Source organism: Cricetulus griseus, chromosome 6, assembly GCF_003668045.3.
Source record: "Cricetulus griseus strain 17A/GY chromosome 6, alternate assembly CriGri-PICRH-1.0, whole genome shotgun sequence".
Classification (NCBI taxonomy): domain Eukaryota; kingdom Metazoa; phylum Chordata; class Mammalia; order Rodentia; family Cricetidae; genus Cricetulus; species Cricetulus griseus.
In genome coordinates this window covers 42,712,507-42,725,445 of record NC_048599.1, presented here as the reverse complement: position 1 = coordinate 42,725,445, position 12,939 = coordinate 42,712,507, and the positions used below count along the sequence as shown (strand labels likewise).

Below are 12,939 nucleotides of genomic sequence, written 5' to 3'. Positions count from 1 at the left end.
GAAGTTCTTCTGTGTATATGTCTCTCTTATTGCTTGATAAATAAAGCACTGTTGGCCAATAGGGAAGAGAAGGAGGATTCTGGGAAATGCAGTAAAGAGGAGGGTCACCATGTGATCCCAGGAAGAAAGGATGCATGCCACTGGCGTCCTGGATAAGATAATTTTTTATAAAATATATAGATCAATGGTTATGGCTGATACTTAAGACAGAGCTAGAAAATAAGAAATCCTAGTCATTGGCCAACAGCATTGTAACTAATATATGACTCTGTGTGTTATGTGGGGGCCCTAACGTGACGGCGGAACTCAGGCAGCTGGCGGAAAGAGTTATTGTTGCAACATGTCATTTCCCCACAATGTACAGACACAGCTAGAGGGCACCATCTGTGAACCAGAACATGGGAATTCACCAAACACCGCATTTGCTGGTTCTTTGATCTTGGTCTTCCCAGCCTTCAGAAATATAGAAAATAAATGTATGTTGTCTATATGCCACCCAGTTCTGGCATTTTATTATGACCTAAACAGATTCAGGTGGAAACAGCCTAGCTAGACCCTCCTGCATGGGGCAATGGGAGACTAACAGGTTGGGAGGAACTACTCTTTTCAACCCATGATTTTCAAATGGAAATTTTCAAAATGGAATTTTCACCTGGAAAATATAGACTCTGTTCCAGGGCATGTACAGTGACACCTAAGACAACATTTCTAAAAAGTTCTCTAGAAATCTTGCTACCCCTTTCATGGGAGTAACAGCCAAGTAGATTGTCCTTGTCTGTGTGTATGTGTCCATTTATCTCTCTCTCTCTCTCTCTCTCTCTCTCTCTCTCTCTCTCTCTCTCTCTCTCTCTCTCTCTCTCTCTCTGTGTGTGTGTGTGTGTGTGTGTGTGTGTTTAGAATTTGCTTCTTCAATCAGAGTTTACAGAAAAATTAACTACAAAACTTATTGGAAACAGCTTTCTGAGGGCTGAGGCTGTGGGTCAGCAATAAAGCACTCACTTCTCATTTATGACACCCTAGATTATATACCCCATCCCCAAAAATTACAAATGAAAAGAAACAGATTTCAGGTCCCCATCCTATGACACCCATCCCTACATACTGAATCAGGAGGTTAGACATGATCACTTACATTTTAATAGCTTCCAAGCCAACCTGATGCTGGTCCAGAAAGGGAGGGAGGGAAGAGAGAGGGGAATGAGGAGTTAGGAAGAGAGGGAGGGAGGGAGAGAGGGAGAGGGAGAGAGAGAGAGAGAGAGAGAGAGAGAGAGAGAGAGAGAGAGAGAGAGAGAGAGAGAGAGAGCTCTACAAGTGTAGCTCAGGCTGACACCTGGGAGTGTAGGAGTGTACCACCACTCCTGGCTACTGGGATGCGCTATCTAGCAGGTCTGTGGCTACTGTTGGGCATATTTCCTTGAGATGAATCCCACTGTCTGTAGAGCAGGGACTGAAGAATGAAGTGACAATTCTGTCTCCAGATGAATAAGGAGATTTGGGGTGATGCTGACTCTAGCAAGAGCTAGGACTGGAATCTGAGACATGGAATGAGGAGAAGGAAGCTAAACCACAACCCTGGCTTTCTAAGCTCTGTAGACCAATCTGACCTTGAACTCACAATGAACCCCTTGCCTGTGCCTTAATTTTTTAAAGAAAAAACATTGACATTTCTGCTCAGTTTAAATTCATGTGGTTTTAGTCTAGTTTTATTGTAAGTGTGTGTTCCTGCATTCTCTTAATGGGGAGGGGTTCTAGTGTTCTACAGTAAGGAGAGTAAGGCCAAGACATTTGCCAGGAGGTTGGGTGCCGTCTGGCTGCCTGCATGGACAAAATGAAGTCAAGGAATGCCAGAAGATAGGCCCAATATCCCCAGGAACTGCTCCCTTTCCTCCATGCTCAGAAAAATCCTTCAGAATTCTCCTCAAGGATTTCATTTCCCTGTGAAGGGATACAATTAAGTTAATTTAGAAAGTATTTGAAAGGATAAAGAGTGAGAGAATAAAAGAGTTATCAGTAGAATGTGTGTTTAGTATGCTCAAGTTCTTGGCTTCAATATTCAGCACAAATAAAATAAATAAAGCCAAATTTTAAAAGAAAGTTGAAAAAGTTTAATAAAGCTACAGCCTTCTGAGACAGTGGGGAAACCATGCCCCTCCTTCATGTTCAGGTGCTGTTTGATGCCACGCCCAAGTTCTGTTGTACGCAGGCTGCTTGTGTCCACTCAGAACATCAGAACCAGAAGGTGCCCACTGTGGCAGGCCTAAGGCCCCACCAAGGCATGTCTGTTACCCAGGGGCTCAGAGATGTAAAGGTGTCATGCTGATAAATTACTCAAGCTTCCTTTAAGAATTTAAAACAGGCCTGTCTTAAGTCACCATTTAAAAACTGTTCATCTGGAAATCAAAGCAGTCAATAGGCCTGTAGCTCACTCCTGGCAAAACTTTCAAGGAAACTCTAGGACTCTACTGACACCTGCTGGCATTTGGTCTATTTAATGTTTGAAAAGAACAACAGAACATGCCAAACCTTAACATTTTTCCTGTAGTCACCAGGACTCATTATACTGTTTGTTTGACCTGAGTAGTTGCACGGAGATGGGGGAGGGATGGAAGAACTTTCCCTCATTAGGAAGGGAGAGGTGGAACGAGCCATTGAGTGAAAATATCCCACATGAAGGCCTGCCCCAAGCCAGTTGCTCTGTGACTCTGGGCAAGGCCCTTGGATTTGCTTTCATCCTTGCAAAATGAATACAGCATAGCCCTCCCTGCCCAGTGCTGAGCAGACCCTGAGGATGGTGGCAGCATATGCTACCACATGGTTCTTGTGGTGACCTTTCCATTCTAATAAACAAGAGTCTTCCCCAATGCTGTTTTCAAGAAAATGGATGAAGGCAGCTTTAGCCTCCTCAGCACACACCCCCAGTGTCAGGTGGTTTTTTCTAGAAATTAGCAAGATCAAAAACAGCAATGTTGTTTTCTCTGCACTGGCCACTTTTGTGCCCTAGGAAACTGTGGACTTCGTTCTGTGTTTTGGAATATTCAAGCCTTCAGGTTGAGAAAGTGCCCTCAGTTAATGCCATCCAAATTATTTGTGCTTTTTCTGTCTGCTCCTGGGAAACTGTGTGGGCCTGTGGTTTGTTCGGCCAATAACAGGATATTTGATAATCTCCCGGGAACCGAGTCCATATTTAGCCTGACAGAGGACAAGAAGCCTGATGATGAGGAACGAAGCAGTTCTCTAAAGTTCCTATTTCATTTCTTGCTTCTTTCACAGTACCCAGGCCTTACCTGTTTGTTGAAGCTTTTGATGCTATTTGCAGTTCTCAGAAAAATGGCCTTTGCCAGCTACAAAAGGAAAGATGCCTCTCAGAGCTCCTCCATCTTCCATCAGAAAGCTGTTAGCAATGACTGGAACATTCAGAGGCAGTAAAAGCCATTAGCTTCACACCCAACAGGATGGCACCTATAAAAAAGTAGGTGTTAGCGAGGATGTAGAAGTTAGCACCCTCATGCACTGTTGGCAGAAATATGAAATGACACAGCCATCATGGAAAGCAGTGTGGCTTTTCCTTTAAAAGTTGAAAGAATTCTCATGTGATCCTGCAATTTTGCCTATGGGCATTTATGCGAAATAATTCATATCATTATTTTTAGTATCCAAAATGAAGAAGGAGCTTAGATATCCATCCAAAGAAGAATGGATGGATGAACCATGACATTCACATGTTAAATGAGAACATTATGCCTAGAGAATTAAGCCAGTCAGAACATGGCAAATCCTGCGTGATTATTCTTATATAAGATACCTAGTATAGTCTGTGTTTTTACATAGATACAGAAAACAGAATGGTGGCTTGTGAAGGCAAGGGGGAAAAAGGCACAGATGGTGTTGATGGCTGCAGGTCTTGCTGAGTTATCTAGCCCCTGAGAGGGAAGCATTTATGTTCTGTATGTTTTACCAAAATTAAAATGAGAAGACATCAAATACTGGAACCCGAACCACACCCTTATAACTCAGTCAGCAACTCAGGTCCTGCACAGATGGAATCTCCTGTCCTGATGATGTGCAGCCTGGTGCTTTTGGGCAATACTGTGTAGCAGTGCAGAGGGAACTTCTGTGATAACAACAGTGTTTCTCCTGAGCATTCTCAGAACAGTGCCTAGCAGCTTTGTCATGGCTTTGGAGCACTTGCACGCCAGCTGAGACATCCAATTTTAGGTCTATTCAATTTGAAATTAAGGAATCATGTGATCCATATCAGTGGCATTCACATTTGTGTTTACTACCCATTCTAAAATATATTTCTTCCATTGGCACTAACTGTAAACATAGGGAGGTAAGGAATGGACTTAATAGGAGTCTTAACTCTGTTTATTCCCAAGTACCAATTTGTTACAAAGCGTGTTGCCAAGGTGTCACTCATTCATGGCATTCATTATCATTAGATATTGGATCCAAGCGCAGTGTTGGCCTTAGTTCATGGGCTAGCTTTTTCTAGTAAAATGCCCTATTACAGACCCAAAGTTCTTCCCTTACATACTCAATCAGTCTTCACTTTTCGTTGTAAACCCACGGAGTGATGGTATGAACTACAACTGAGGTCCAGGTCCTTATACAGAAATCATGTGAGCACTTCCCTTCCTGTTCTGGGGTACCCTGGCAGCAGGCAAGGAATCTTACTTTTTAAGGCTTTGATGGAGAATGCTGACAGGTAAGCTATGTATGCAGCCCAGATGGAACATACTAGACAAGGGCCTCATCTCATTGTCTTCTAAAACGGAAGAGACAAATGTATCAGTGTGTACTGTACAGCATTGCTTAGGAATAGCTGAGCAACTAAAATAATAAGACTTCTATTTAAGCAGGCTGCAAGTAGAAAGCTTAGGAAGTCATCCAGTCTTTTGTGCCTGGTAGATGCCACATTTATCTTCACGGGAAGAATGAAAGCTGTATATTAAAGAATAAAATATAGCCGTGTAAAATATAGATGGATGTGTGGCAGGAAGGGGATAAAAGAAGAGTTTGTAGTTTTATTGCACAGAGGAGGCAGGCTGTCTAATAAAACACTGCAACTGACTGCTCACTGGGATTTTTTTTTTCTTTCCTTTTCAGCAATGGGTAGAAGGCCTGAGATCAATCATTCACAACTTCAGGGCCAACAATGTCAGTCCCATGACATGCCTCAAGAAACAGTGAGTTTTGTTTGCTACACCCTTTGTTCTTAGGAATTATCTACTAAGTGTTCTGATTAGGAGGCGAAGACTGCATCACGTTTGATCAGCCAGTGCCTGCCTGCCTTTCCTTCTGTACCCCTGACTTTGGAAGTTGACCAATCCACACACCCGTGTTTCTACCACTTAGCAAGGCACGTGTGATGACCCCTCTTCATGAAACCCGCATTAAACAAACAAAGAAACAAAAACAAAAACAAAACAAAAACAAAACAAAAAACAGGTCAACAGCCAAAAGCCACTGACTACTCAGTCCTTGAAGGGTTCTCAGCATTGGTTTTGTGTCCCCTAAACTCCACCTTCTGATAGATACCGCTGCATGCCCGGCCTGTAGTCTGGGTGGTAGGGTGTCTCTGGTCGCCACTGCATAAGGCTGACAATTTAAGGGTCTAGCCAAGAGAAGCATTTGAAAAAGCATCTGCTGCTGATATAAAGCAGGAAGTCCTGCCCCCAGCAATACCACTTCCTGTTTAATATGTGGTCAGGGGTCTCAGGGTTCTTTAAAATGTCTTTCTAAATTTCAGTCAGGGCCTGAAGATCTTACTACAGCTCACTGTTTCTAGAATCCCAAGTGGCTCTACCACACTGATAGAATTGTAACCTCTCTCAGGGTCAAGTTTCTCAAATAGAAATTGCAGAAAATCAGTGGTCCATAATTGTGTGTGACTGCCTGCTTTCGTGGCGTCTTTGAGTGGCAGGTAGCTATGAGGTACCAAGACAAGCATGTGTAGAAGTTGTGGAGAAAAGCTTCTGTCTCTGAAAAATGAGACCCTAGCACCAAGAGAGTGATGAGAGTGATCCACTTATGCAGTATGCCCAAAGTCCCTTAGGTACTTTATGTTCTTAACCTTCATGGTTTGTTTAGAGGTTGCTTAACAGTGTGGACTCTGGGCTGTAAACACTAGCTTTGCCATTTTGGGCAAATCCTTAGCTTCATAGTCCTCCATTCAGAGAACCAGATTACCACATGGATGAAATCAGAAAGCACCTCACCTAGTGTCTGGCATCATCAGTGAAGGGAGTTCTGAAAGCTTGGGTAGGCACCATGTTTTGCTCAGTACAAACATTCAAGTTCTAATTCCCCTAGGGGTGTCAGATTTTAAAATATAGGACTCTTGGTTAAATTTGAATTTCAGGTGATAGATGTTTTACTGTAAATATGTTGTAAAGGTTACCAAGACCCATTAAAATATTGTGTAAGTTGAACTAAGTTCAAATTTTACTGAGTGCACTAAAATCTGAGGGCTCCAAATTCATCTTAGAATTATCTTAGCTTTAGAATAGATGTTCTGTATAAAGAAGCTTTTCTTCATGGTTCTTAATGTGCTGGTGGGACACTCTAAAACAGTGTTGCTCTTGTTTTCCAGCTGGATGAAACTGGCGTTTCTGACCAACACAACTGGTAAAATTCCAGTGAGAAGGTAAGCGAGACATTCTGTGCAGCTCTCCTTACCGTCATCATCCCAATCCAAAGACCCAGCCTGCTATAATATAATTGCATGTGCTCATGGCCTTTAAGATATTTCTGGATAGGCTCCAAAGTCACACAGAGAAATCCTGTATTGAAAAACCAAAAAAAAAAAAAGATTGTCAGTTTTTTGTATATTTTTTAATTTTTTTATTAATTTATTTTTACATTCCAATCCCAGTTCCCCCTCCCTCTTCTCCTCCCGCTCCTCCCACTTTCCCCATCCCCTCCCATCTGTTCCTCTGAGAGGATAAGGCCTCTCCTAGGAAGTCTACTAAGTCTGTCCCATCATCTCATTGAGGTAGGACCAAGACATCTCCCCCCCCCCATGTCTAGGCTGAGCCAGGTATATTCAGTTTTTTTTTTTATTAATTTATTTTTTACATTCCAATCCTAGTTTCCCCTCGCTCCTTTCATCCTATTCCCTCCACTCTCCCCTCCTCCCATCTGCTCCACAGAGAAGGTTAGGCCTCCCATAGGAAGTCTACTAAGTCTGTACCATTATCTAAGTTGAGGCAGGACCAAGGTACCTTGCTACCCCCACACCACTGTGTCTAGGCTCAGCAAGGTATCTCTCCATATAGATTGGGCTCCACTAAGTCAGTTTGTACATTACTGTTAGGTCTTGTACCCACTGCCAGTGGCCTCATATATTGTCCCAATCACACCATTGTCACCTATATTAAGGGAGTCTAGTTTGGTTTTATGCAGATTCCTCATTTGTCAGACCTGAGTCAGTGATCTCTTACTAGCTCCTGTCAGCTGATTCTGTGAGTTTCCCCATCATGGTCTTGACTCCTTTGTTCATATTTTTGCTCCTCCCTCACTTCAATTGTACTCCTGGAGCTTGTCCCATTTGTTAGTGGTACATTCACTTTTTAATAATCACCAGTGGAAATAAAGTACAACTCCCCCAGAAAGGAAAAATCAACATAGTAAAGGATGTCTGGAAATACAGCACTGAATTTTAATCTGTGAATCACTGGGCTGTTATGATTTATATTGTGTTCCTCCACTTATCTGAGCATCAACGACCTCCCCCCCTCTGGCTACACCCCTGTTGTGAAGGTGCACTGTGGCAAGTCTGGGCCTCTTGCCAGCACCTCCTCACCCAAGGTTGCTGCTCATCTGGTCCCAAGAGAAGGTGGGGCTTTCCCAAAATTCAGCTGCTGCAACAAAGTACCATAGACTTCAGCATATACAAACCCGAAGTTCCTTTCTCACAGTTTGGGAGGCTGGGAATACATGGCCAGAGTGCCAGCATGGGCCGTACAGATTGCAGACTAATTTCTTCCAGCTGTGCCCATATCTGAGGAAAGAGGGCTAGAGAACTAACCATCTCAGATGTGTTTTAAAAGTGTGCTAACCCCAACACCCAAGAACAATAAAACCACCTCCCAGTGGCCCCTAAAAGCAGCACAGTGGAGTTGAGTTAGATTTTCATATCAGACAGACTTCCTCACATACCCTAGTTAACAGTGACGGAGAACAAAAGGCAGATGGAACTCAAAAGGAAGAGGGTGTGAGCCAGAAGCATCTTCCCCATGTGTTCTCTCATAGTTCTGACATATTTCATCCCAGGAGGAGTCCCCACACACCCCTCTTTTCTGATTCTCACTTCCTTTCACAGTTTAGGGTTTGCTAATGGTCTGTGTGTAGCTGTCAGGGCTTGTGAAGGGAGACACGGAAATTCTTGACTAAATTCTCTTGACTAAACTTGATCTTTATGTAAGCATTCATAGACATCAAAGAAGCTGGGCTCAGCCCTAGAGCAGCAGTGTGTGTCCACATGAGGCCAGGAGATATGTGCCTGTAACCTGAAGCAAACCCAGACTCCCTGTATACCAACCTACTCTTCCCAGGATTTTGTGACTCAAATTCATGTTTATGTTTTTTCTGGAAATGACTTCAGTAAAGACACAGACTGACAAAACAATGAAACCTAGAAGAGTGCATCCTAGACTGGTCCATCTTTAACACACGACAAACAAGTCAGCAAGCTCAGAACACTTGAATGGGTGGATGCAAATTTAGGTGTGGCATTGTGGTCACTCCTGGCCATTTCCAGGGTTCTTTTCCCTCTTGTCTATCTACATACTCCATTCTATACCACAGTTTCTATTCTATAGACCTGTGCAAATGTCTCCATGGTTATACAGAGCAGAACCATCCTAGACACCCATCGGATTTCTTAATTCCATATTTCTCAATCCATTTTCTAATTTACCATGGAAAAAAATTAAATGAAGCATAATAGACAGTGTGTCCCACATGACCATCATATGTACTCTCCAAAGTATGGATATGCACTGTCTATAAGACAAGAGCGGTAAGAATTTGGAAACAATGAAATAACTGCCTTTCTGCTGCTCAAGTTAAGGAAAGTTTTCAATAAAATAAGGATCCTTCTGAAGTGTCTTTGGTAACAACTACCAGGCAGGGGTGCTCAGATGGATTTTTCACAAGCTTCTAAAAACCTGACTGGTTAGAAAAATGTTATTGAAAAATCTTCCTTTACTTGAGTAGTAGCATGGCAGCAAAGAATCCTATACATGGATCTGTTAAAGGCCACAACAAATGTATGAGCTCTGTGACCTGGTAACCAATCATGACAGGTCCTGGTTTCACTTGTCTGCCTTCCACCCATCACGGCATCATACCACAGTGGTGATTCTGCCAATCCCTGTGCAGCATGCTCACATGCAAAGTCATTCCCACCACTTGCTGGAAATGGCCTGCTATTTTGGCATTGCCTTTAGCTCTCTTTGACATGGATTTTTTTTTGGTGCTTGTCATTATTAATAGGTACTTAACACAAGACATCTGTGACTTATGGGCAGTTAGTTTTGAGTTGATGGAGAATTGATACCAAGCCAACAAAAGGCAGATAACTCTCCTAGTAGATGATCTGCCAAGGGTTAGGTAGAAATTGTTCTGAATGCTTTAATGGATGTGAAGGATAAACACTTTGTAAAATGTCACTTCATCACCATCATTCTAGGGTTTTAAAATGGAAACTATTAATGTAGTGCACATTGTGTTAAAACAGGATCTGGCATCACAGTCATCATTGTGTAGCTTGGGAAAGGCCCCTACTCTTGAACATTAAATCAAAACCTAATCCACAGGAAATTGCAGGAATGATTGATGAAGGGGCCCTGCTCCTTGCCTCCCTCTTCTCTTTTCTTTTCATGTTTGTGATCTTGCACATTCTGCCTTTGTCACAAACTCATCAGCTTGCTGGAGTTCATTCTTCCACTTAGACCATGCTCTGAAAGTAACTTTTCTATCTCACATTCCTTGTAACCCAGAATGTGACCTATGGCTAGAGATTTGAGTGATGGAGATCTACATTGTTGTGGACAGTGACTGGAGGGGCTACTAAAGGAAAGGCCAAAAGCCTCAGGTATAATAATACCAGCAACCTGGTCTACACTATCCATCCATCTATGTCCTGAAGCTGCAGCACCACACAAAGGGCAGTGCCCTGCTCCTACACTAGAAGAAGTCTTCTGTGACTGTATCAGAAATTGGTATTCAAAAGTCTTAGAAACATTGGAGATCACATATGGGAAAAAGTGGACTCCCTTCTATGCTCATATTCTCCTTGTCATTAACAGGTACCCTAGAATACAGAATTTAGCCAGAACTGTGGTAGGACTGAGAACACCTCCAGTGTGTTTGCTTTCATAATTCCTTTAAGGGATGGGGTAACAGTTTATTTTGATTGAATAAATTCTCATTCAGAAACTTGGAGTGTAGCGTAGTTGGTAGAGGCTTTGCCTACTGTATTCAAAGCCTTGGTTTCCCTAATCCAGGTTTGATCGCATGTGCCTGTAGTCCCAGAACTGCAAGGCTGTAGGGAGTTCCTGGCCATCCTAGGCTAGAGACCCTCTCTCAAGAAAAAAAAAGAAATCTCATTGAGCACCTGGTAGCTTGAAGAACTAAGAAAGTGGACCTCTTTAGCCAGAGAACTATATAGAGGTTATAATAATGTCACAGTCCCTTCACCATCATGCTATTAGTAGGGATGTTGCCAAGAAATGCTCCCCTGATGTCTAAGATGTCTCAAACTGTGTGATTAGTGTGCTATTCTCAGAACCCTGGTTAAAGTGCATCTTTCTGGAAAGGAGAGAATTCAGATTCGCTCCTTATCTTCCATATCACAGTAGATGAATTTTCAGACTCAATAATGATTTGGAAAGATGTCTGGAACAAAGGCAATAAACATTACTCTAGGGAAATAGTCTGATTGATGCTCTTGGGCCTATTTTCCATTCTGGGTTGCTTCTCTTCTCTTCTTACATACAGTGAGAAAATGTGTCTGTAGGCTGCCCAGCCTAAGCCTACTTACATCTAAGAAATCAGCACTGCTCTCTCTCATCTCCTTGTTCCTTGTCTTTCTTGTTCTAAGCCCTGTTTCTTGACATTTAGCCATGTACGCACCAAAGACTGTTTTCCCTACTTGTCTCACACCCCTCCCCATGGTGCCTTGGTTCTGCCTTACAGAATTGGCTTGGACTCCATGTCCTTGTGGCCACAGTGGTCAGTTTTCACAATGTTATAACCAGTCCTGTCTAACTTTGCAGCCTTGAGTCATCTGGAAGCCACCTGAGATTGCCATGCACAGGCACCTAACCTTGCTGTGGCCCCCTGGTTATTATTTCAATGCATACTTAAAGAAAGACACCTTAGTAGCCACTTGCCCTTAAATTGAAAAGGTTAAATGGTATCTTATCACAAATCAGTGTCTAAAGGCTAAATGAACTCTCGAGACTTGAGAAAAATATAGACATAACACACTATGATAGAAACCCATTATCTGGTTTACTTGCTGTCACAGCACACCTGGGCACCACTGTCAGCCTCCCTTATGCTTGAATACAGTTTCCTCAAGAACACTTAAAAATACTTCTTGGAGTCTTCGTGGACCTAGTATAGCACAATAATGGTTTAAATGGACACATCATAATGCTTTTATGGAAAGTTCCTTCCTCTGGGTCTAATTTGGTAAGCTGAACTCTACAGTTGAAGTGGTGCTTTCTCATACCTCCCAGGAGGAACTGGCTGTCAGTGCTCACATTCGTTGAACATAAACCATTGAACATCAACAGTGGGGTATAAGTGAGGTTGAGGGTGAGATGCCAGTGCTCCAATTGAAAAGCCACATTTCACTTGTGAAAGCCACCTTCACCTTGAAGTCAAGGCTGCCCTTCTGAATTTAACCTTTCAATGACTATAGTAACTCATGACCTGGGCTTCTAATGAATGAGTGAATAAGCTCCCTGGATAGTCAGAGACAAGGCTGAGAGCCATGTGTACTGTGTCTGGATACCAAATACCCCCTAACCTCTCCCACTCAGTTTTCATTCTAAGTTAACTCCAACACATTTACAATGTGTATCTCTCCTCCCTTTACATAAAGAAGATTGGCCATTAGGATGTTAAAATTTGACTAGCATTGATGTTCCCTTCACTAACTAGTTAAAAGGCTATTCAGAAATACTGTGTCTTGGGAAGCAACAAGATTCTGATGAAGTCATTAATTGGGTCCTCGCCCACCACTTCCATGGTAAAATCCCAGACCTTTAGATGGCTAGAATGGCAGGGTGTCTCATGAGTGCTTAGAATAACCAAAATATGTCTGGTCCTGGGATTTCACTGTAGTAAATTTGCAAGCCAGGAGAACAGGAGTCACACACAGGCTTTCCCTAAGTGCATCATTCACAAGCACCTTTAGAGCCACCATACATACCATCGGACACTTTCCTGGTTTTTCCTAAGAACATTGTTTCCTAGGATCCAAATGTATCACTGCATTTGTCCAACACCCACTTGCTCACAAGCACGTAAAGGGACAACATGTATTAGAATTGGCCCTGGTAACCAGAGGGAAGAGTTAATTTGGGTATGTAAAACACTGTCAAATAAAAAGGTAGTTTTATTCTCTTTCTTCCCCTCAACCCACCTTATCTAAGGTGTTTGGGTTGTTGTATTGGAGAAAATACAATGAATAGTAAGTTAGATTTTTTTTTCTCTCTCCTGCTCTAGTATTACTAGAACCTTTGCGTCGGGGAAGACAGAAAAGGTGATCTTTCAAGCCCTCAAGGAATTAGGTCTGCCCAGTGGAAAGGTATTCACTGACTTAACCATGTTTCTAAATGCGTTGTCATTGTTGTTTGTTTATTCCTATGTAATAAGCTAGATTACTGTGTTAAACTGCCATCAGTTGGAGTCAGTAGC

The 12,939-nt window shown here is 42.5% G+C and overlaps 1 protein-coding gene across 1 annotated transcript in view; it reads left to right on the top strand.

The window, feature by feature from the left end:
* The window catches only part of Plcb4 (phospholipase C beta 4), a 304,729-nt gene that overhangs the window by 201,536 nt on the left and 90,254 nt on the right, over positions 1 to 12,939 (top strand). Inside the window, exons 7-9 of the mRNA XM_035446711.1 lie at positions 5,110 to 5,189; positions 6,596 to 6,649; positions 12,748 to 12,829. Of these exons, the coding sequence (XP_035302602.1) occupies positions 5,110 to 5,189; positions 6,596 to 6,649; positions 12,748 to 12,829 (216 nt within the window). The remainder of the gene's footprint in view (positions 1 to 5,109; positions 5,190 to 6,595; positions 6,650 to 12,747; positions 12,830 to 12,939) is intronic.